The sequence below is a fragment of the Akebia trifoliata genome, chromosome 14 (genome assembly GCF_017979445.1).
Source record: "Akebia trifoliata isolate Shusen 1 chromosome 14, ASM1797944v1, whole genome shotgun sequence".
Taxonomy (NCBI): domain Eukaryota; kingdom Viridiplantae; phylum Streptophyta; class Magnoliopsida; order Ranunculales; family Lardizabalaceae; genus Akebia; species Akebia trifoliata.
In genome coordinates this window covers 6,901,443-6,926,350 of record NC_141388.1, presented here as the reverse complement: position 1 = coordinate 6,926,350, position 24,908 = coordinate 6,901,443, and the positions used below count along the sequence as shown (strand labels likewise).

Below are 24,908 nucleotides of genomic sequence, written 5' to 3'. Positions count from 1 at the left end.
TTCGTTGGTTCTTTGGTCCATAGTCACCAAATTTGTTGACTTTTTCAATAAATCGTGTTTAAATTTTAATTTTAAAGGCTGGCGATTAAATTATGACTTTTTGAAAAAATCGTGATTTAAACACAAAAAATGTGATTTTTTTTTTTATTTTTTTGTTGAGCAAACTATTTTAAAAGAGTTTTTCAAAGACCATTTATTCTTAAGTTTAAATATGTTACGTACCCACTTAGATCGGTTCACAAAAATAATAAAAAAGAAGAAATAGATTGAGATTGATCTCGTTCGAGGGAGATCGGACCTCCTAGGCCACCAATTCGAGATAGTGAATTTCCAAAATCCAATAGGATCTTAATAACAATTTCTCTGCATATCTTTTCATTAATCTCATAATAAATTTAAATACAAGAGAAACACTACCCTAACTACCCACTTCTCCAAACTACCCATAACCCACAACTCAACTTCTCCTACAATATAGATTATGATCCCATGCACCTAACCTATTTCAACTATTATACTACTTGTTAAGAATATATTCTATACATCATACGTACTTAAAACTACTCTACTCCCATCCCTACAATTAGGCACATAACAAAATAGGAGTTGATGATATAAATGATAACACCACTTAATAGAAAGAAAAAAAAATTATCTAAATACTATTTCGATTTTTTCCCTTTTTTTTTCCGACTTTTTTCCTTGCCGACTTATTTCCAAATCCCGACTTGGTGACCATGCTTTGGTCTAAGAACATTATAGTAGGTCAGAGTTTCGGCTTTCTTCATCTTGGATTATCAATCCTTCATCTTCCATTCATCCGTATGACACTCGTAGAACCTCAACAGATTATTACCAACTTGTAGAACCTAAATTCCATACAAATCCCCAAACTTTCAATAACAAAATCACTACTAAGAACATAGCAAATTAAATTATCAAGATCATGAGAACTCAAAACAGTACAATTATGTTCTACTCATGGATGCACATTTTCTTGTTTACTTGATGCATGATATCTTGGATTAGAAGTGTCATGTTCAAGTAAGAAGACCCTCCCTCTTCCATTGCCTTCTCTGTCATCTCCCCAAGCTCTCTTGCTCTTTTTCTTCTCTCCTCTCCTTCTTCACCTCCACCCATTAGTTTGTTTACAGCCTTCTCAACCTCTTCCTTCTTCACCAATGCTCCAACCTTCTCTTCCTCCTCCCAACTAACAGCTTCATTGATGCCAATCCTTACTCCTATCCCCAAAACTTGTACAATCAGCTTCTCATTAAGGAATTGTTCACCGAACATAGGCCAAGTTATCATTGGAACACCCGCACACACCCCTTCCAACGTCGAATTCCAACCGCAATGCGTTAAGAACCCTCCCACAGCTGGATGCGATAAAATTACTACTTGTGGTGCCCATCCCCTAATTATCATACCTCGATCTTTGGTCCTCTCCTCAAATCCTTCTTCATGTAACCATTTCTCTAACTCTAAATCATTCTCGCAGCCTCGGGTCACCCAAACAAATGGGTGTTTTGATGCTTCAAGGCCTAACCCAATCTCGATCATTTGTGAAGGTAATAAGCGACATAGGCTACCAAGGCAAACATAAACAATGGAATTTGGTTCCCTCAAATCGAGCCACTTTAAACATTGATTCTCACCAATTGAGGCCTTATCACCTCTCTCAAACTTATCAATCACTTCCTTGTTACATAGTGACACGGGGCCGATGCACCACACCTTATTTTGTTTGGCCTTCTGATACTCCTCAACATATCTAGGCTCCAATTCATAGAAACTATTTATCACGACACCATAGGCGGTTTGTTCTGCGTCTTTTAATTGTTCCCAAACATCTTGCATGCCCGCTGAGCGTTGATTTAAATTTCCAGGCAGCTGGGCTTTTGTTATCTCTATTCGATCATGCAAGCCAGGCAGGACAAAGGGCTCTGTCTCAGAGGTGACGTTCTCAAGAACATTGTAATGGAGTATATTGTGATTGCTCAAGAGAGAGAAGGCACATGTACCATGGAAGATAAGCCTTGGTATTTGAAATTTAAGAGCAGTCTCAGATGTCCATGTGATGAACATATCAGATATAATACAACTCGGTACGGGTTGTAATTCTCCGAGCGATTGTTCGAATGGTTGTTGTAACATATTAGTTGCAAGAGCGAACTTTTTCATCATGTCATCTGAAGGGAGTTTGTCGGCGCTCTCACATCCCTCAGGCAACCCGGCTTCTTTACATGGAAATTGAAGTTGGAGGATTCGAATTTGAAGACCGGATTGTATGGCACGATCGATGATGGACTTGAATCGTAAAATGTTGACATGGGTAGCAACTATCGTGACAATCATGCCACGTTGTGCAAAGAGTCTAGCCATGTCTATCATTGGGATCATGTGGCCTTGGGCCATTAGAGGAAATAAGATGAAGTGAAGTTGGTGGTGATGGGGTTGTGGATCCATGGGAGTTGAGATTGTAAGGAGATGGATTATGAAAGAGTAAAGTTTTGGATCATAAAGATCAGATTGCAAAGGAGACTATATTATTAGATTCGCCAAGCTTGTCTTGTCTTCTAGTCCTTGAGCGGCTTGCGATATTTTTAAGTTTGACGACGTAAGCTCTAACGTGAGCACAGAGTATCCATCCAAGGTTGGTTTTTGTTTTGTTTCTTACGTACTATTCTTCAAGTGATACAAACAGCAGTATAGTCTCTATGTCCGGACTGTTAGGGCTGTGATAGATATCCGATTGGATGTGTCTTATATCCGAATTAGAATCTGAAAAAAAAATATTGATATTCGAATCCGATCGGATGTAATACATGGACATTCGAATCCAAATTCGACTAACTTGTCGGATATCCTATATTATCCGATTTGAACAGGCCCTTGAATTAATCTATGATTGATTGAAATGACCTCATCCTCATCCCAAAGCCAAAAGCACTAAAATTTCCCCCCTCCAACCCAGTCATCTTCAACCCAAAAATATCAAGGGTTTTTTACTCTTGCTTGAAGGAAGAGAGAGAGAGAGAGAGGAATCACTTGCAACCCAAGATCTCAACACACATGAGAAAATGGATGAGGATTTCTATGACGGGAAAGACTAACTATGGTGAGTTTTCGAAGTCTACCATGGCGATGGAGCTATGGTGAGATCTTAATAAACCTCAATTTCTGGGACTTGAAAGCATGAAAATCTCTTTCATCAAAGCAGTATTTTTACCTTTGATTTGAATGCCCAATTCAAACATCTTATCTCCAAATGTTCTACGATCATCGATCATCTATTTGGTCGAAGTTCTTGCCCAACAATAAGCTTCAGGGCTGCCATGTCCTCAAAGTGATGAGATCAAAGATTTCTCTTTACCAAAGATGGAGAGAGGGAAAAAGAGAGTGAGACCTTTCACACACGTCTTGTATAATGATTACTTTTATTTATATATAATATATAATATGAAAAGGTGTCTCACACCTTTTTTATATATATATATATATATGGGTCAGGTTCAAAGGACAATCATTTCTACACACATATAGACAACGTGTTTTGTCTTATATGGGCAAAAATGTTTGGAATGGACTGATTTTTTGTGAGGATGATCTCTGTGATGAGGGGATCATCCTGGCAAAAAATCATCCCATTCCAAAACTTGTAACCCCATCAAAATTGATTTACAAAAATTGGACGGTCTATAATTTTTCAACAAAAATTGGACGGTCTAGAAGTTTCATAATGAGCTGATTTTTGGCAAGGAGGATCTCCTCATCACAGAGATCATCCTCACAAAAAATCAGTCCATTCCGAACATTTTTGCCCATATAAGACAAAACACGTTGTCTATATGTGTGTAGAAATGGTTGTCCTTTGAACCTGACCCTATATATATATATATATATATAGGGTCCCGTTCAGCAACAAACATTTTGACAAACATTTTGGCAAAACATTTTTCAAAACATGGGCTAGAGGTTTTGGAATGGGTTGATTTTTGGTGAGGATGATCTCTACGGTGAGGAGATCATCCTCACCAAAAATCAGCCCATTCCAAAACTTCTAGCCCCAGTTTACAAGTTGAAAAATCGTGGACCGTCCATTTCTTGTAAATCATTTTTGATGGGGTTAGAAGTTTTGGAATGGGCTGATTTTTGGTGATGATAATCTCCTCACCGTAGAGATCATCCTCACCAAAAATCAGCCCATTCCAAAACCTCTAACCCATGTTTTGAAAAATGTTTTGCCAAAATGTTTGTCAAAATGTTTGTTGCTGAACATTTCCCATATATATAATATGAAAAAATTGCCTTCCACTTTTCTTTATGTATAATATAAATTGAAAGTAAAATATAAGTATTTTGCATTGGTATCGGATCAAATATTAACAACTTGGATGTATCAACATCCGAATTCGTATCCAAAATCTATTCGAATACTTAGAATATATCTAAATCCAAATTCGATATTCAAAATTTCAAATACGAATTCAAATTTTCGATTATCCATTGACAGGCCTACGTACTATGTAGTGTTTCTCGAGAAGCACTTAGAGTGGATATGTGGAGTTGGATAGTTGTAGATACAAAAACTTGCACTACCTCAAGATTTTCACTGAATTCTAATTCCTCACTTTCCTGTACACTTGGGTGTGCCTGCAACAACACCTTTCCACTCAAGTCAAAATCTTAGTACAAAAAAAAAATAGTATTTAAGATTTTAAAGGAGAAATTTGTAAACCTCTGCAATACCCTATGCCCTTTTGTTTATAAAAGCCTCCTCGATGATTTCCATTCTTTCCCTTCCAATCAGTTTTGCCTTTTTTAGGACTTTCCTTAATTCTCGTGAATATGGTTGGATTCCTGATTTTCAGGGATATAGTGTTTTTGAACTATATATTCAATCTTTGAAATCTCGATTTAAGATTCTTCTCCCTTAACAACCAATCTCCCTTCTTCCGATCTTCTGTTTTGTCGAATATTCGACGGAATCATTTCATAACTGCCCCATGTCAGACTGTCCGTTTTTGAAAAATATCCTCCACAGTAGCTAACACATGTTGGGACAGTTTTTGGTTATGCTGACTAACCACAGCCCTCTACATTTCATGGAAAAACTCAGACTCCATAAATAAATAAACATATTGGCTTGATCCAAGGAGTTGAAAATGGACGGCTCGATCAGGGGCTCGATCAAGAAATTTCCGTCAACCTTGAGGCTCGGGGCCATGATGTGGTTCCAGACCTTACCAGCTGGAACAATAACAAATTTTTCCGAGCTAGAGGAGACGTTTGTTGGGCAGTTTGTTCATTTGCGAAGGAAGAAGGTCGGAGTTAACACTCTATTTAACCTTAGACAAGAGCCTGGGGAAAGTATTAGATCGTTCGTAACTCGCTTTCGAACAAAAGCCCTAGATGTAGAAGGCATGGACGAGGCAACGGCCTGCGCGGCGTATGTCGCTGCGGTCATCCCGAGGACACGGTTGCATGAATCCTTGATCAAGTCTGACCCGACTCGTCTGGAAGATCTGTATACGAAGGTGGAAAAGTACATCTTGGTGGAAGAGTCGGTAAAGGGCAGGAGACGAAGCGCTCAAACAGTGGCCAACAGTGAAGGGGGGATGGACGCTGCAAAGGTGCCGACACGCCTCGGAGGGGAAGAAAGCAAGAAAAGGCGGAGAGATTCGAACAAGCAGTCATGGTGGAAGAGAGGCCGGGTGTATACCCCGCTCAACGAGAAGCTATCCGTGATACTGAGGCACATAAAGGGGGAACCCGATTTCATTCAACCACCGCGGGGGTACAAGGGGAAGCCCGGAAAACCGTATTGTGAGTATCATGAGGCTGAAGACCATCCTACGGAGGACTGTTACAGGCTGCGTCATATCATACAGGATATGATTGAAGCAGGGAAGCTCGGTAGGTACGTTTCGGCGAGAAGAGGAAGAGGATGGGAAATTTCTGAGAAAGCCGAACGAAAACCCGAACAAATAAGGCCAACTAAAGGTGGGCGTCGAGAAACTGAAGAGCGCAGGATAGTTCATACCATCACGGGGGTGTTGGGGGACGGAGTGCCATCTAGGAGGGAGATTCGGGAGAAGGTGAAAAAGATCCGACATGTGGTCGGAGTCAACAACGTAGCATCAGGAGCACGAGCAGTTGGAACGACGAACCACGGAGCAGATTCCCAGGCAATTGTGTTCACGGAGGATGACCTGAAGGGAACGGCAGGGCCCCATCAGGATGCATTAGTAGTCGCACTCCCAGTAGGGAACGTCGAGCTCCGTAGAATACTTGTGGATTCGGGAAGCGCGGTGGACATTCTCTTCCTAAGCGCGGCTAAGAGAATGGGGGTTTCAGGTAGTTTGGAGCCAACGCCGACCCTCGTCTATGGGTTCAACGATGCCGCTAGCAGTTCGGTAGGAGAAATCACGCTCCCGATCTCTGCAGGGTCCAAAGTGGTAATGACGAGATTTGTGGTAATAGATGCAGACTCGGCCTATAACGCAATCTTGGGCCGGAGATGGATACACGAGATGAGAGCAGTCCCGTCAACCTATCATCAAGTTATTCGTTTCCCGAGTAAGGAAGGAATAATGGAAATTAGGGGTGACCAGGAGATGGCGCAGAGGTGTTTTCACCTGGCTTTGAAGCAAGACCGCGGGCCCGAGGCCGTCCCCCTGAAGAAGAGAAAGGTACCTCCAACTGTTGGTGAAGCTTCGTAGCAATTACAGAAGCAGCCGCAGCGAGAGCAGCGGGTAACAGTTGAAGAAGTCGAAGCCGTGGACCTCGGCGATAATGGAGGACAGCTAGTTAGTATTGGCACCACAATGTTGCAGGAGGAGAAGACAGCACTACTCCAACTTCTGAGGACAAACAAGGACGTATTCGCATGGTCATTGGAGGACATGCCCGGGATAGACCCAACGGTGGCGTGCCATAGATTAAATGTCGATGAAAGCTTCCGACCTGTTAGACAGAAGCCGAGGAGGCTGTCTCCGCGCCTTAGGCAAGGGGTAAATGAGGAAATCGAGAAACTCTTAAAGGCCGGGTTTATCAGGGAAGTAGAGTACCCAGAATGGATAGCGAACATAGTAGCGGTGCCGAAGAAGGATGGAAGGGTGAGAGTGTGCATTGACTTCACAAACCTGAATAAGGCGTGCCCAAAGGACACCTTTCCGCTGCCAAGGATCGACAGGTTGGTCGACGCCACTGCTGGTCATGAGAGAATGTCCTTTATGGATGGATACTCGGGGTATAACCAGATCCCCCTAGCAATGGAGGACCAGGAACGAACATCATTCATCACCGAGCAAGGATTGTTTTGTTTTAAGGTTATGCCGTTCGGCTTGAAAAATGCTGGGGCAACTTACCAGAGACTCGTGACGAAAATGTTCGAAGGATTGATCGGGAAGATCGTGGAGGTATATATCGACGATTTATTGGTAAAAAGCAAGCGAGCAGGGGATCATCTGGAAGACCTCAAGCAAACGTTTGATCGGCTGAGGAGTTTCAAAATGAAGCTGAATCCGAAGAAATGTGTCTTCGCTGTCTCTTCTGGGAAATTCCTCGGGCACATTATCACCAGGAGAGGCATTGAGGCCAACCCAGACCAAATCCGGGCGTTGGTAGAAATGCCGAGCCCCTCTAACCAGAAGCAGGTGCAGAAGTTGGTAGGGAGAATAGCTGCGCTGAACAGGTTTATCTCCAGGGTATCCGATCGATGCCGCCCGCTCTTCGCGTTATTGCAAAAGGAGAAGAATTTCACATGGAGTACGGAGTGCGAGGCAGCCTTCAGCGACCTAAAGAAGTATTTGGGGCAGCCACCGATCCTTAGCTCTCCGGAAGAAGGAGAGGAGCTGGGGATTTATCTGGCGACCAGTTCATCGTCAGTAAGCTCAGTTCTCTTTAAAGTTGAAATGGGACGGGAATATCCTATTTATTACGTCAGCAAAACATTGGGCGTATCGGAGGTTAAGTACACCAGGACGGAGAAGGTGGGATTGTCGCTCGTTTACTCGGCACACAAGCTCAGGCCTTACTTCCTTTCCCACCGCATCCGAGTTGTGACGGACACTCCGCTGAAAGAGATGATGCACAGATCCGAAAAGTCGAGGAGGATGGCGAGGTGGGCTGTGATCCTCGGAGAGTACGACTTACAATTTGAGTCCCGGACAGCGATAAAGGGGCAGAGTAACGGCAAGGCAAGTGAGAGTGAAAATGAAAATAAGAAACGGATGGGGTATTTATAGGCCTGAGAAGCCTCGAGATGTGCGCTTAGGATCAACGGACAGGGTTTTCTCAGGTCAATAATGAGGCATTAAACGCTGAGAAACCCAATATGACCGTTCGCCCCATTACACGCGAATCGAAGCCATTCCCCAGGCGCCACGTGTAATTTATGCAATAATTGCGCCGTTTAAACCAACAGACAGGACGCGAACTGCGATAATAGCCCAACCGACCGCCGCCCTCGAAAAGTGAAAAGGCTAAGTAACGATTCGCCATAAAGATATCATTAATCTTAGCTGAAACCCAATGAGAGACACCCACGTGTCAGTTTCCTAACTTATTATTAGTATTCCCGAGTACCCGATCATTCTGCCCGAGCCCTCGGGAGGGGGTATTGTGGGGGAAAATTCTTGAGCACGGACACATGGCTCGATCAGGGGCCAGGATTAATGATTTTGAGGTCGGGGCGAACAACGACTCTTGCTCGGTTTATTAACCCCGACGAATGCATGTATTCGAAGCTCGGAACTAAGCCATCAGCCGGTGGAGCGGTCCGGGCAACTGCCTCATAGGTCGGTAGGACGGATTTGACAGGTGTGCCAGTGATAAACAGTCAGTCCTGACAACCCACGTCATGTCAGACCAACTCCGATTTTCTCAGAGGTGATAGGGCAGTTGCAACAACTCCTGCAGCTGACATGTCAGAGAGTAGGCTAACTACCCTAGGTCACCTCAAGGGATGGCACAGAAAACGATCAAGTGGAACGCCTATATAAAGAAGAAAATTATGGGTAAAAAGGGTTCGAATTCTTCTTCTCTTAAAAATTACACTGATCAATTTGACTAACTTGATCGTCGGAGTGGGCTGATTTGCAAGTCCTCCCCGAGCTGAAAGAGAAGGAAAGTGTAGAGCCATTTCGTGCATCTACAGTTTCCCATCCCATGTGTAGAATTGAAGTAACAAGGGTGATTAAGACTTGCCCTTCCATGTTTTGGTCAATACTTGAGATACCCACTTTGTTTTCAAACTGAAGACATGCCCCCCCTTGACCTACATCTTCTATGAGAGACTAACAGAAAATGACCTAAATGGTCCCTGATCTATGGTGAAGAGAAAAAGCGCGATTTGCAGTCCATCGAATATCATATTTTGAAGCAAAAATAGGTCATTTATGTTAGTAGGTGATTTCTAAGCATTTGTTTTCAGCACTTTTTTGGGTACCCAAATCAAACATAAAGAAAACAAGGAAAAAAACGTTGATTTATTGTGTGGGTGCACCAAAAGAGTGTCCGCCCCACATAGCATACCTGAATTTACATAAATGCCATACAAATCATCCCCTAACATTCAACAACAAAATCATCATTGCCATTGAGAACATTTTTTTTATTAAAAAAAAGTAACAAAATCAGAAGAACTCAAATAAATCAGCAATAATATTATTGTCTTCTACTAATGGATAGATGCACTATTTATTGTTTGTTTGGTGCATGATATCTTGGATTAAGAGTGTCATGTTCAAGTAAGAAGATCCCCCTTCTTCCATTGCCCTCCTTGCCATCTCCCCAAACTCTCTTGCTCTTTTTCTTATCTCCTCCTCACCATCTTCTTCATTTCCATCCATTAATTTGTTTACAGCCTTCTCAACTTCTTCCTTCTTCACCAAAACTACACCTTTCTCTTCTTCCCCCCAACTAGAAGGTACATTCACACCAACCCTTACTCCAACCCCCAAAACTTGTACAATCAGCTTCTCATTCAGGAATTGATCAGCAAACATAGGCCAAGTTATCATTGGAACACCCACACACACCCCTTCCAATGTCGAATTCCAACCGCAATGTGTCAAGAATCCTCCAACCGATGGGTGAGACAATATTATTACTTGTGGTGCCCAACCCCTTATTATAAAACTCCTATCTTTAGTCCTTTCCTCGAATCCTTCTTCACGTAACCATTTCTCTAAATCTGAATATCGGTCACCACCTTTGATCACCCAAACAAATGGGCGTTTCGATGCTTCTAGGCCTAACCCGAGCTCCATCAATTGTGAAGGTGATAATTGACATAGGCTACCAAGACAAACATAAACAACAGAGTTTGGTTCCCTTGAATCGAGCCACTTCAAACATTGATTCTCATCAATTGAGGTCTTATTACCTCTCTCCAACTTATCAATCGCGTCCTTGTTACATAGTGACACTGGTCCGATGCACCACACCTTATTTTGTTTAGCCTTCTTGTACTCCTCAATGTATCTCGGTTCCAAATCATAGAAACTATTCACCACAACACCGTACGCGGTTAGTTCAGCCTCTTCCATATGTTTCCACAAATCTTTGAAGCTTTCAGTTTGTTGTGTTAAACATTCAGGCAGCTTGGCCTTTGTTATTTCAATTTGATCGGGTAAACCTGGCACTACAAAGGCCTCTGACTCGGAGCTGACACTCTCGAAAACCTTGTAATGGATTATATTGTGACAGCACAAGTGATAGAAGGTAGATGTACAGTGGAACACAATCCTTGGTATTTGAAATTTTTGGGCTGTCTCAGATGTCCATGGGAAGTGCGCATCAGATATGATACAACTTGGTGTGGGTTGTAGTTCTCGAAGCGATTGTTCAAGTGGTTGTTGTAACATATTAGTTGCAATGAAGAAATTTATTCCAAGTTCACCCGTAGGGAGTGTGTCAATATTCTCACATCCCTCAGGCAACCCAGCTTCTTTACATGGAAATCGGAGTTGGAGGATTCGAATTGGTAGGCCCGATTGAATGGCACGATCGATGATAGACTTGAATCGTAAGGTGTTGAGGGGTGTAGTGACTATTGTGATGATCACGCCACGATGCGCGAAGAGTCTAGCCATGTCTATCATTGGGATCATGTGGCCTTGGGCCATTAGAGGGAACATGATGAAGTGAAGCTGGTGGTGTTGGGCTTGTGAATCCATAGGGATTGAGATTGTTGGGAGATGGATCATTAACAGGTTAGAGTGCAAAGTTTGGGTTTATGTCACATTGCTTTGTGGGGACTATATTATATAAGATTGAAAAATAAGCTTATCTTTAGTTCTTGTTCTATGGCTAGCTTCCAACATTTTTAAAGACGTAAGCACTAACGTGAGCAGAAATAGAGAGCATCTATCGAAGGTTTGTTGCCGTCTGGGTAAGTTTATTGATGTTATCGTACCCCTTCCTTGAAAAGTGCTCTCTATGTCCAGACATTATTGAGTGCTCCTAGAGAGACACGTGGACACATGGAGTTGGGTAGCTATTCAAACTCCCTGGAGTATAGGATCCTTGTTCATCTGCGCAAAGGATGGTGTTATTGATCCAAGATCAAACAATACATGGCCTACTTCTTGGTGGGTGGGCCATGGTGCAAAGATCATAGATCGCTCTTGCGATAGCGATTCGAGCAACTCCAACCCAACCCTTACTCTATTTGGTCCAATGGCACAATCGATGATGATCGATGAATCGTAAGAATAACTCTGTACATTTTGATCATCCAACAGTGATTGGAACAAAGGTGCAAGTAGTTGTAACTTGCAACCCAACTCCTGGTCTCATGCTCACACTTTTAGGGCCACTGGCCAATGAGGAGAGAGGTCTAATTATTAGAGATCTGCTATAGTCACCCTGACTTTTACTTACTACACCCCAATTTCTTCAATCATTTATCACACCCTAATTAAAGATTAAAACACTCTTCCAACATTACAAAGGTTTGACTCACATTATAATCTCAACATTACAAACATTCGTTCAAACAATTTCAATAGTTGTTTACAAGTATGATTGGGCTCATATAAAATCATAACCTACGAAATATAAATCTAGCGAAAGAAAAAAAAAAAAACAAACAAATTTCTATTGGCACCCCCAACTTTTACTTATTCTCAACCATTCACTTATTTTCTTTATGGAGTGTAATAAGTAAAAGTTCATTATCAAAAAATAATAATAATAATAAAGAGTACATGTTGGGATGCCAATAGGAGCTCTCTATTATTAAGTTATGCCAAAAAATTGAATTGAGTGGAGAGGACTCCGCCAAGTTTCGAATCGACTCAAACGAGTTATAAAAAAGTTGTAGCTAAATCTAAATGCATCCTTTATCGTGCCGTTCCAAAATTTGAAGACTATTTCCATTTTTAAATGTCATTTTACTACAGAAAAAAAAAAATTGGAATCAAACTTCATAAATGTCCATGTTGAATCCTAACTTTGATTTGGGGCCCCAGTGAATATTCAACAACTTCAAATGCAATACGATGATGGACTGGTTTGATTTGTTTGACTGTTACTTAAAAAGAACTTAATAATGAAACAAACAAAAAAAAGTTGGGGGCACCTACCATCATTTTAGATTTTTTATACACAATTATGATGGTAATAGGCTTTGTAAATTGTAATCCCTTTGAGAATCTAGATGAATGGATAGTCAGCAATTTCAGCCACTAAAGTTCTCATCAACAGAGGCTTTGTTACTTCTAACGTTCTCATCAACAAAGGCTTTGTTACTTCTATCACACTTAATCAACCTCATTTTTCTTCACCATCACTTAACCTTCCCTTCTCACACCCCTCTTGTTACATTGTAGACACTAGCTTATATAATTTGGCATTTTGTACTCCTTCACACATCTAGGCTACAAATCATAGAATTAGTATATGGTCAGTATCTTTGATTTGTTCCCAAAACTCTTAATGTATGTTGATCCTTGATTTAAGTTTTCGGGCCATGTCTATCGTTTGTGGGAACCAAGTTCCAATACTGAAATAGTCTTCCGCAGGTATTATGGATTCCAGCATTTCAACACAGAGAAATACCGATAACAACCACAGCCAATCAAATTCTAACAGATAATACTCATGTGTAGAGAATGGAACTAATTTATCAATTCCAGTGCTAGAAATTTATACAGGGTGAATACCACCTCTTAATTTACTGTGCCCGACTTTGAAGGAGCCCTCCTTGCTTCATGTCATGCAACTTTTTGGGTATATTTCAAGCCTCAATTTTTTTTCATTAATAATTGGGATACCTCCCTGAACACACCACGTGTCATCTAATGGAAGGGGGTTCCTTCAAAATTTTGAAGCGGGTTGGCCACTTCAATGGGTAAGCTTGACTTGAACCCACGACATCAAAGTTGCCTTGCTATGTGTCTAACTAACTGAGCTATGGGTCTAAGCCTAAAAGGTTCAAGTCTTTTTCCCTAATTTACTCATGGTAAATGCAGAACTTCCTGTGAAGGTGAGGAGAAAAATGACGTGGGAATATGTAGTGTCAGCAGTAAACCCTAGAATACTAGTGAACCATCTGCTGTCTATTTTGGTTTGCATTAAGGTTCCTGTGGTCCCAAAAGGGAAATCATATAACTTTCTCAATTGGAAACAACTCAATCCCACACAAGCTTTCATTTATTAGATAAACTCAAATCTCGTTTCAGACAGTTCTCAAACGCAGCAACAATGTACAAAAATAAGCCAAGAACCTTGAGCAATTTATGTTGCATGACTATAAATTACATTCTTATACAGCTATACAGATTGAAGAACTGAGACGTACAGAATGTGAATCTACAACCCTATAGTAGGTTATGGTAACGATTTGGCTGCTCCATCATTGTACAATTTGTTCTCTTCTCCTAGGTTTCTGGGTACTTAATTCTTAACCGACAAAAGAGTCATGGCCCCTCCGAACCACATCCACTCTGTCAAGTCGTGATGTTCTCCACGAGAGTGAGTGGGTGGATTTTAGCAGCAAACCAATAGCTGAAGAGCAAGTTGTTCTAACAACTGCATCTGGTGACCGACTCATTTTACCTACCAACATACCAAACACCTGGGAAGAGAATTCTTTTTTGTCAATTTATGTGTTTATTAGCAGATAATGTACACCACTAATAAATAGTTTATTTTATTTTTTTCAAATTTAAGTGGTTGAACTTGAGATACCTGTGTATAGTAGGGAGCTACTAACATGCTCTGGTCATCTGAATGTGATAACATGCTACTAGAGAAGCAAATTGCATTTGCTTGGATGGTTGGCCAAGGAGCGTCAAAAGCCTGCATCAAGAGCACATAACCAATTCAAATTCTAAATTATTCATTCTAGTTTATAATATTTTATTTCTTCGAAACATATTCAACTTAGTGGACTGGGGATTGATAATCTAGAAAACCCGTGAAACCATTTAGTAAGTTGACCAACATGCTACCAAATAAGGCATGCTTTGTGGTGTATTTGTAAATAGAATAATCAAAGATGTAAACCTGGATTACTGATTCCATGTAAGTATCAGATCTGGAGGCAAAGTTTTGACACAGTTGTCTTGTAAAGTTCCTTATGAAGTCCTCATAGTCACTTCTGATAAAACAAAAAAGTACACGATCTACTGTGATTCTATTCCAGAACAAAGCACAAAATGGATCACACAATAGTTTGAGACATTTGAAACTGTAATTCTGTTAATACATACCGATGGTCAGAATTGAAAAAATGCATGTTAAAGAGAGTCACCATGCCATCTACTTCTATCAAGGGCCCAATTTGTCTGAGGGTGTTCTATTGGAACAACAAATGAGTGTAAAGGTGGTTCCCATACAAAATATACGTATAAAAAAATAACGGATGGAAAGTACAAAAAGAATTTACTCGGCAAGCTTGTCGGACACTAATATCATCATCATGAATATGGAGAATCAAGCGTGGCAGAGTCGCATGCACCTGAAAATCATAATTAACATTGAATTAGCTTTGAAAGCGTATTAGATTGTAGGGATGTGTCAAAAAAAGTACTAGACTGGCCAAATGATTGAGCTAGACAAACCACTACACACATACACTTGCACTCGAGAAGTGAATTGAGCGTTTAAGCAGAGGACAATGATCACTCCCCTAATCCCATAATTTATATTATTTGATTTTTTCTTAAGATTATTTCATTAATATGAAATTAGTCTTTTGTCATATTACTCAAGTCCAGCATTTACATGGTCTATCATGTTAAGGATGTTAAAAATAACTGTCAAAAAAGAATACGACAATGTTAAAAAATAATTTGTATCCAATTATTCCAAACTTTAGAAAGATGTATGAAGTCTAAATATAATTTCCAATGGTAAAACTCATGTCTATAAGATACACCTGCTCAAGAAAGGCCTCATGTTGTGCACCAGATCCATAATTGCATAGCGCTCCAAATGCGGCAAAAGCAGTGGCTCGCATCTTCCCATTCATACAGATCTGTTACCCCAAACAATAAAAGAATCAGCTTTCATGCTTGCAAGTTCCCTTTAATGACATATATCAAAGTCAAACACTAATTTATACAACTTAGAATTACGTAAATCCTGCTCCAAGAAAAAAAATACAACGCAAACATTCTTCAAAAACCATAGGGTAAAGCAAGATGATGACAATTACCTGTGCACTTTAAAACTTGCAAACAATAGTTTAGTAGAAATCGAGTATGAGTTTAACAAGCACTTGAACATTGTTATATGATATCTACCAAACAAACGGGCTACTGCTAGGAGATAGATAATTATTGGGTGGGTCAGATACACTAACAAAAAGCAGGCATGCCATTTGTTTAGAAAAGAAATTTGATTCTCATAGACAGGATGAGCCTGGATTTCCTCAAAATGCTTCAGCAACATTTTTCAATCTCCCTGTCAAGAATATATACGTAGAAGATAACCTTTAGGAAGACCTCAAGAGAAGTTTCCATACCCTTTCATGATGCCTCTTCACACCCTTATTCAATAGCAAGTATATCCCAGGGCTACATTTAAAACCTTTTCTAGAGCCATCCTAGTATAGTTTCTAGTTTTGACATTTTTATTATATTATTTTAGAAACTAGTTTGAATCCAATGGAACTACTTTAAATTCCCATTCAATCCTTTCCTTTCTATGGTATAGAAGTAGTCACTCTTAGAGCCTGAAGTCTATATAGTGTACCATTGGTATCAGCAAATTCCCTGAATTCAGAATGTGTATTAAGTGTGGGTGCCTAACACCTCCCAACATAGTAACCAAATTCTTGGCTCCTGGTTATGGGTAAGTAGATTAGTTCCAGAGTAATCAACAATTTCTAAAGATTATCATTTGAGTTCTCATTTCCCTTCCCCCTAATCAGAGTGCCAACTCCCATTTAAAAAAAAAAAAAAAAAAATAGACCTTTATTGAGAATTCCACTCTTTGGAGGTATAAATACCACTCAAGGGCAGTACTCTTGTGTTACTAATTCAAATGAGATATAGGTACATATCCTTGGAAACACCATATATTCTAAAAAGCATGGACTTAAGACACATTTTGTATTACCTAGGCATTGATTTCAGGACTTTTGTTGTGTCGAACATATATCAACATATGGACACACCATGAGACACAGCCTAACATGTAAGGTAGTCTTTATTTTTAGTGATTTTATATTTTAAAAGTGACATGAAAGAGAGTTGGTGTTATCCGTCCTTCATACACTAATTTATTATGTTTTTAAAGACAATCATTGATTGGTATTAGAAATCTTTCTTAAGTAGTCAAAATTAGGGTTGTCAATGGACCAGGATGGGCTGGCCTAAAAGAATGCCTCTTTTAATCCAGGCTAAAAAATGCTAGCCCAAGCACTGCCTGACTGTCACAATAAACAGGCCTAGCCCAGCCTGACCGGAAATCATACTGGACTTATTTATCTTGCCCAAGACTGGGCCGGACCGGCCCATTGATACCCCTAATCAATATGTTACCTTTTAATATAATAAGCTTGCATAGCTTTTTTTTTTGCCTAATTGTCTGTTTCAAATATTTTAGTGAGTGATACTAATAAAAATAATTTTACAAAAACTGTCATCATGCCATGTTTTCTAGACTGTTGTGGAATTTTCTATCATGCAATTGTTACTCTTTTTATGCATTTTCTTACTTATCTCTTAAAAAATGGGTAAGAGAGTAAAGGGACCTTTAAAACCTTTGTGCAACCCATTTCCAAGTTTCACAAAACTAAAACAAACTTAGCATTGTCCATTTACTCCCTGACAGGGGGCGGAGCCAGGATTTTGCCTGTGTGGGGGCAACCAAGAGTAGAAATTTTTTGTGGGGACAACTAAGAGTGAAAAAAAATAGTTGTGGGGGCAACTAAGACCGGAAAAAAAAAATTGTGGGGGCAATAGTGGCAGATTTTTTTATCCGCCACTAAAATCTGTTGCAATATCTCACTAATTTAGACTTTGAAAATTCTTGTGGGGGCAAGTACCCCCACTCTAAATCCGCCCCTGCTCCCTGGATGTTAAAATGTGTCCAATACTTCCCAACACACCATTTTGGATCAAGTACCACTGTGGCTGTGTCCAAAACATGCATTGTTTTGAAAAGATTTTAGGTTATTCTTGTTACTTCACGGTTTTTTTTTTGTAACCCATTCACTACACAAATTTTTAGGTATGATAAGAGTAGTTTTGAAAAAAAAAATGGTTGTACCCTCATTTTGTGTTGTAGCGAAGAGCTTGCTCCTTCGTAAACTCTTTTTTTCTCTTTATCTGGGCTCTTAAAATATATCAAACTTATAAGCTTTGTAACAAGGACACAAACTTCATGTGTCTATTGATGCAAGGTGCCATGTTGTCTTTGGAGAGGCTCGAAATGCTGACATGCCCATGCACATGTATTATAATATACTATTTTATCTATATTCAAATCAGTTCTTTAAAAAAAAACAAAGATATTATTATATACAAAGTAAATATATATATATATATATATATATATAGGATCCGTATACACATAAAGCTACTCATAAAGCTACAACGTGTTTTGTCTTATATGGGCAAAAATGTTTGGAATGGGCTGATTTTTTGTGAGGATGATCTCTATGGTGAGGAGATCATCCTTGCCAAAAATCAGCCTATTATGCAACTTCTAGCCCCATGTTTACAAGTTGAAAAATTTTAGACCGTCAATTTTAGTAAATCAGTTTTGATGGGTTTAGAAGTTTTGGAATGGGATGATTTTTTGCAAGGATGATTCCCTCACCATAGAGATCATCCTCACAAAAAATCAGCCTACTCCAAATCTTTTTAACCATATAAGACAAAAACGTTGTAGCTTTATGAGTAGCTTTATGTGTCTACGGAACCCGACCCTATATATATATTTCTATACAACATACAACTGTTTCCATTTAGTTACATCAATTTGCTAGCAAAGTATTAACTGGAACGGAAATATTTACATTATTGACAACAAACAGGATCAACTGATGGCAACAAAATGTATAAATTCAAGTTTCAGAAAAATATCATTTAGTAAAAAGGCTCACTTGGAGATTGCGCAGCCGTTTAGAAAGGCTAAGTAAAACAGGATCCACAGCCTCTTTAGGTGATGACTCAAGGACCTATGACAGGTAAAAAGTAATATAAACTGAAGATGGAAGAGGACCAGACAGATATCCAAATTCCAGTTCGTCTTACTACACAGAACTACCAGATTTTTTTTGGAGTTAAAAAAACACTCAAAAGGAAAGAAAGGAAATAAAAAGAACTAACCGTCAGCAAGCATAATACCGCTGTTAATTGAACAGATTCATCGGGATCCTCTAGTAAAGCTACTACCACCCCAACAACCTCAGTAGCATGTTGAAGGATATGAATTGAAGGTATCTGCAAGTTGAAAGGCATGATGGGTCATCAAAACCAAGAATATGTAACATCCGTTATCTACAAGCTCCCTCTCTCAATCTCTCTCATTGGGTTGGGGTTGGCTCCAAACCCTCCCAAGTCACACCTCTTGATGTGTGGGGAAAAGTTTTAGCATGTGAAATCGACACGTGTAACTAACTAGGAACTATCAGGGAGGAACCTAAAACATTGCAAATTAAACCAAAAAAAGAAAAAAGATAGTCTACCGTGTCAAAATAGAACATGTGATGGCTGGGAAAAAAATTTCGACAACAAACAAATTATATAAAGGAAAATAATTAGACATTGGGCATTTGACAAAGGATAGCATAACCATTCTGAACAGTTATTCCTTAGCAATGGAACCAAAAGTATTTCAGCCTCAGAAGATATATGTAAAGAATTAATACCTGTACTAGCCCCCTTAGACAAAGACGTCTTACAGTAGGTGACTCATCAGAAACATGCCGACACATTGCTTCAACCATCTGTTCCAACAAGGAACTAGCCCCATCACTACATAAGAAAAGGATCATTAGTCAGTGAATTAAAAAGCAAGTATAATTTCCAAACCTATATCTAAACTAACTAAAACTATAGTAGATAGAGTGATGAAATAAAAGACGACAACAGGAAAAATAAAGAAGAGAAATTGAAAACAAGAAATTGAAATTGAAACAAAGAAGATGATTTGGAAAGAAGAGAAATTGAAAGAATATGATTTGGAAACAAGAAATAAAGACAAAAATCACTTTTGAGGGAGTAAATGATGCAGGACCGTGAATGTTACCCTAGGATGATGAATCGGAGATCAAATTTAATTAATATAAGCAATGTAAACATAAATTATGAGCTCATACATTCATAGATATGCAAGAGAATCCAAGCAATAATCAAAAAACAGTTCTAAGTTTTCTCACAATCCCACAATAATAGTAATTCAAGTACTAACAATAAGTTACAAATGAAAGGCAAGTCTTCCTCTAGCCTAAGGTTCTAGTTAGATGCTCAAAATATATTTTTATGTTCAATTTCAATGCAAAAACAGCCAAATAAATAGTGCTAATTTGTTGAATGGCAAGTGGGGCTTGAAAAAAAAAAGGTTTAAGGTGGTTTGGAACAATGTGGTTTGAAATGGAAGGGTTAGGTTGGGTTTTTATGGGTATTAGGATTAGGTTTCAATGGATGAAAGAATTTCAATGGGTTTTGGGTTATAGAATGGATTGGCTAGGGTTTATAGATAGTTTAAAGGTTCAAACAGAAAATTAAAAGAGAAAGTGAGAAAGAAGATGTTAAGAAAACAGTAACTACCTACCTCAATAGAGAAATCAATAGAGAAAAAGAATGTTATTTTGCACTCACTCCAAAATATCCTCACACCACATTCATTATTGGGAATCTCAAAGCTTAATCTCTATTTCTATTCATTATTCGAGAAAATTACAGCAGTAAACATGTACTTATAATGTTCTCTAAACCCTAAATCTAATCTCAACCATCCAACTAAGATAATAAGATCCAATGGTTGTAAATAAAACTTAAATAACTTAAATAAAACAAAATCAGAAATACCATCTATGTCCCAATCCCGTAACATTATTTCACTTGAATTTTCAACCTATGAAAACTCATTAAAAAATCATTATAAAGTTATCAAATTGCCCCTAAACACCTATACTAACATCATAGGTTAATAAAACATAAAAATAACTTCAAATACTCATCCTAAACACTAAAATACTCTCCTAAACATAAATTAAATAAAAACATGAAATATAATGACCCAATGAGAAGGGCCCATGAAATGGTGCTCATCCATAAATTTCACATCCATACTTAGTCCATCCACAACGACTCTGAATGTCTTTTCCTCCTCTAGAAGACTCTGAAAGGTATGCTCATGATGTCTTCATCAATACATTTTCCCAAAAACTTCAATTCATAGAAAATCCAGCAATAAAATGAAAGGTCACATATTTGAAGTCGACCAGGCACGTGTGCAACACATGTGGGTGAAGTTAGTCCCACATCGATAGTCCAACTACCTTATCTTGTAACAATGCATTTTAAATCCAAGAGTGGAAACCCAAAGTAGACAATATTGTTGCCCGGTCAGGGGCGGGGGCGCTAAAAAAATGGTACCAGAGCCGAGGACAGCTCTCCGGTTAGGTAGGGAGTGCTGTCACACCCTCGCCACCCGTAGTCAACCAAGCATGTGTTTGCACGTGGGTTGGGCTCATGAATGCGGGGTGGAATAGCAGTGAGGAGGTAAAGTTAGTCCCACATCGACCAAGGAACGTTCGAGATTCTGAGTTATAGGTAGTCCAACTCTCTAACCTTGACACAACGTGTTTTAAAGCAGTGAGAAGAAACCCAAAGCAAACAATATTGTTACCTGATCAAGGGTGGGAGCGCTACAGATCTTGTTCTTCTCTAAAGCCATGTCTTTTGTTAATTTAGGCATTTTCATATTCACTCTCACTACCTCAATTCACATTCTTTTTGGTATTCCTCTACCTCTTTAGAACCCTTCAACTTGCAATTTCATTATAGTGAGAGTTGTTATCCTTCTTCTCGCACATGACTAAGTGATGTAGATAGACTTGCCGACACTTATCTCAATGCCTATGATCGAGTTAAGATGCATCGAAGAAATAAATCAATAGCATTTGACCGAATCAACTCGACCCAAGCTTTGACCGGTCTACAAGACCTAGTCCAACTTCTCTTAGGACTCTTTCTTTTATTGAGTTTCTATTTTTTAAGTTGCTTAAGTAGTTTCTTTTCCTAGTTAGTTTCTAATTTGTTTTATATTTAAAATTTGTTTTTATTCTTTAGGTCATAATTAGATATTTAAATTGAGTTCTAATAAGATTAAAAGGTTAGTAATATGTTACAGATAGATTAGGAAGTTAATTTTTTAGTGTTTTAGAAGATTCCTAAGTTGTTATGGAGTTATCTATATAAGGAGCTCCAATAAACAAATTGTATGAGTTAATTTTTTTTTAAGATTGATTAATAAAAGAAAAAGAAGAGACTTCTTCCCCTTCTTTGTTTTTTTTTTTTTTTCTTGAAATTTTGAGCATAAGAGCCCGACATTGGTTCTTAATTTTGATGTTTGCGATTGACTTCTATCAATTTCAAACCTAGATCAAAGTTTCTAGAATGTTTTGATCGAAGTTTCTTAGGATTTCACCTTAGAACCAGATTTTTAACATAAACTCTAGCTTTGTGTGTTCTACCCTACATCACTAAGCCTTCTCTATCAACTTTCCCTTAATTTTATCACTTATTGGAGCTACTAAATTTTCATTGATGTGTTCATTTCTAATTATATTTGTCTTTCCACTCATCAATCTCATCGTACTCGTATTTGCTAGCTCATAGGGAATGGTGGTGTGAATAAGCAGATATAAAGTGTGTTGGCATGGTGTCTTAACACATTAGCACAGCACAGGGAATGGAATGACCTTGTTGCATAGAAGTACATTAGCTAAGACAAGCCAAATACATAAGAGGCTCAACAAGAAAATCACAAATTGGCCGTATGAACCCAGATGATGATACGAATTGTAGCTTCCCAATCTCTAGCTAGCATATCAACTTTATGAATTATTCTCCCTCCATATGGACATGAGAGATAAAAGCTTAATCTGGTCAGAAAAATGTCCTAGCTGCATATTCATTACTAGCTTATCATTGGAACTTCTCCTGAAACATAGGGATCAACCTTCTATTACCAATCTGAAATTTCTCTCAGCAAATTGCATTAGTTTATTAAAAGAATTTGTGGAATTCTGAACATACACAAGTGACAGTAACATATAGCTAATTTCCCTTAGCATAGTTCAGATTACCAAGTCATACCTATAGCAGACAAACTGTGACAATGCAGCAGCAGCAGCTTCCCTTTGATACCTATGGTTTTGATTCAAGGCATCACTCAGAAGCAAACATATAGCTGGAATCTGGACAGAAAAATAATATCAAGTAGAGAAGAAAAAACTAGAGAAACATTAATGCAAACTACAGATGAAATAAACAACCATATTACCAGAAAGGCTTGCACTAAATACCAAATAAAGGAACTATTAGAAATTCAAAATTTTATTGTATGTGGATGCATAATTGAACTTTGCCACTACTTTTTGTCAAGAATAATTGAAAAAACATAATATTTCATATAACTTCAGAAATTATATATTGTATGTAGGTGCTCAATTCCAATATAGTGGGATAGAACCACACCTTGGTTAGCAGGAACTCATCACGATAATGTAGGGTTTTATTTGCACGAGGAGGGCTGACATGCCCAACCCAGACAGTCATGCCTATACCCTACCATGTACCATTGTATTTCTCTCACGTGAATTACAGCCATTGAATTTTGAAAAAAGAAATTCAAATAGGCACAAAGAAACATGCCTCTTTTTTTTTCGTGTAACAATGTGTTGTTGGGATAAAACTTTACATGTAGGTGGATGTTGAGGTGGTGAAACACGGGAGCCCTTTGAGCTTGCCACCATAGCTGGATATGTAACAGAGATAGCTGGATATGTAACAGAGACCTGCCACTTCTAAAAGGAGTTGAGTCTACCTCTATAATACCCATCCCCTATTTCCATAAAAAAAATTTGGTAGGCAAGCTGGGATTGACACCAGAACCTCTTCTTGTACAGTAGAATGTCATCCACTGATAGTTTGCTTCTCATAGGAAAAATTGAATGAAAAAAGATGTAGTCTACTGTCTTCTAAATAGCTTAGGGCCTTTCTCTAGTATTTCTGTTGTATCCTTCTTGCCTCTTATATGATAGTAACTTTTACGATGGATTAAGGAAAAAATAGAGAACTGGAAGAGTACCCCAAGTATATCGCATTACCTCTTTAGGTCTCTTTATACAGATGCAACCTGCCAAATCCCCAATAAGAGTGATCCACTTCTCATTTTCATTTAGTTCTCCACCTCGAGCCAAAATCTACACACAAAAATATTTACATTATTTCACTGCAATTCTTTATTAATGAACAAGATAACTAAATCAACACACCTTTCCCATTTCGAGATCTCCAACACATTCACAGAATGCCTGGAATGCAGTTAACAGGGTCCTACAAAGTAAGAGAAACAGATAGCATTCAAAGAGAATTCTCCTGCACAGATTAAAAAGTAGATAATAACCAAATCCAGTCTCTGGAATAAAAAATATATGCAAACACGAGTACCGTAAAGGTTCCTGCTGACCAGATCCCAAAAGAACATGACAACTTCCTAATTGAAGTGTAAGAGCAGAGAGAACAGCAGCATAACTTTGCTCGACAGCTCTCTTCCCGACTTTACCGCCACCTCTGTGAAGAAAAATACCACAATGTTGTGATAGACTACAAAGAAAGATGACTATCAAAAAATTTCTTCTAATGGTTGCAATTTATATTGGTCGAGACCTGAACAAGGCAGTAAGAGCAAGAACAGATGCTTGGAGGACATCTTCCTCAGTCAGACTGTCAACAGAATGACTACTATCGTCTCCTCTCTCAGAATCTCTTTTAAGGATCGTTGTTGGGTTAAGGATAGATATCAAATGCTCTAGGAACAGAACTGCAAGTACTGCATGCTGGGAAAATGCCTAATACCGGTAAAACAAATAAATTGACATTGTTAATAAAACAGGTGAAATGCAAGTGAGCAGGAAATCTTACATAAGAAAATTATGTCATAAATAATAATATCAATAATGGGACCCACATAGAAAGCATCCTGCATTGGCCATCCACCTCGTAATCTGGAAATATCCTTTGTGACGATATCCCTACCTGCGGCAGCCAATACTTCATTGAAGACGATCGTTGAACTCGTGTTTTCAGCTAGACAAGAAATCTTTGTACAGTGAAGGAATTCTTAGTTAAAAATATAGAACAATGCATCAGCAACATTTACTAACAATGTCAAAATACAAGCAAACACAAAGGGTTGTAGGGTAG

The 24,908-nt window shown here is 38.8% G+C and overlaps 1 protein-coding gene and 2 pseudogenes across 4 annotated transcripts in view; all 3 read right to left on the bottom strand.

Annotated features, from left to right (window-relative positions):
* Nucleotides 1-874: 874 nt before the first annotated feature.
* LOC147385893 (UDP-glycosyltransferase 73C3 pseudogene) lies at nt 875-3,413 on the bottom strand (annotated as a pseudogene).
* Nucleotides 3,414-9,688: 6,275 nt separating this feature from the next.
* On the bottom strand, nt 9,689-11,223 carry LOC147385892 (UDP-glycosyltransferase 73C6 pseudogene; annotated as a pseudogene).
* Nucleotides 11,224-13,643: 2,420 nt separating this feature from the next.
* The window catches only part of LOC147385891 (ARM repeat superfamily protein), a 37,184-nt gene continuing 25,919 nt past the window's right edge, over nt 13,644-24,908 (bottom strand). For all 4 annotated transcript variants that reach the window (XM_086422622.1, XM_086422623.1, XM_086422624.1 and 1 more), the window contains 15 exons: nt 24,673-24,804; nt 24,372-24,553; nt 24,153-24,275; nt 23,978-24,038; nt 23,810-23,905; nt 22,797-22,897; nt 19,340-19,445; nt 18,798-18,911; nt 18,572-18,646; nt 15,395-15,493; nt 14,903-14,974; nt 14,727-14,812; nt 14,521-14,614; nt 14,203-14,313; nt 13,644-14,089 (listed from right to left, as the gene is read on the bottom strand). In XM_086422622.1, coding sequence (XP_086278748.1) covers nt 13,916-14,089; nt 14,203-14,313; nt 14,521-14,614; nt 14,727-14,812; nt 14,903-14,974; nt 15,395-15,493; nt 18,572-18,646; nt 18,798-18,911; nt 19,340-19,445; nt 22,797-22,897; nt 23,810-23,905; nt 23,978-24,038; nt 24,153-24,275; nt 24,372-24,553; nt 24,673-24,804 — 1,626 coding nt within the window. In that variant the 3' untranslated portion in view covers nt 13,644-13,915. The remainder of the gene's footprint in view (nt 14,090-14,202; nt 14,314-14,520; nt 14,615-14,726; nt 14,813-14,902; nt 14,975-15,394; nt 15,494-18,571; nt 18,647-18,797; nt 18,912-19,339; nt 19,446-22,796; nt 22,898-23,809; nt 23,906-23,977; nt 24,039-24,152; nt 24,276-24,371; nt 24,554-24,672; nt 24,805-24,908) is intronic.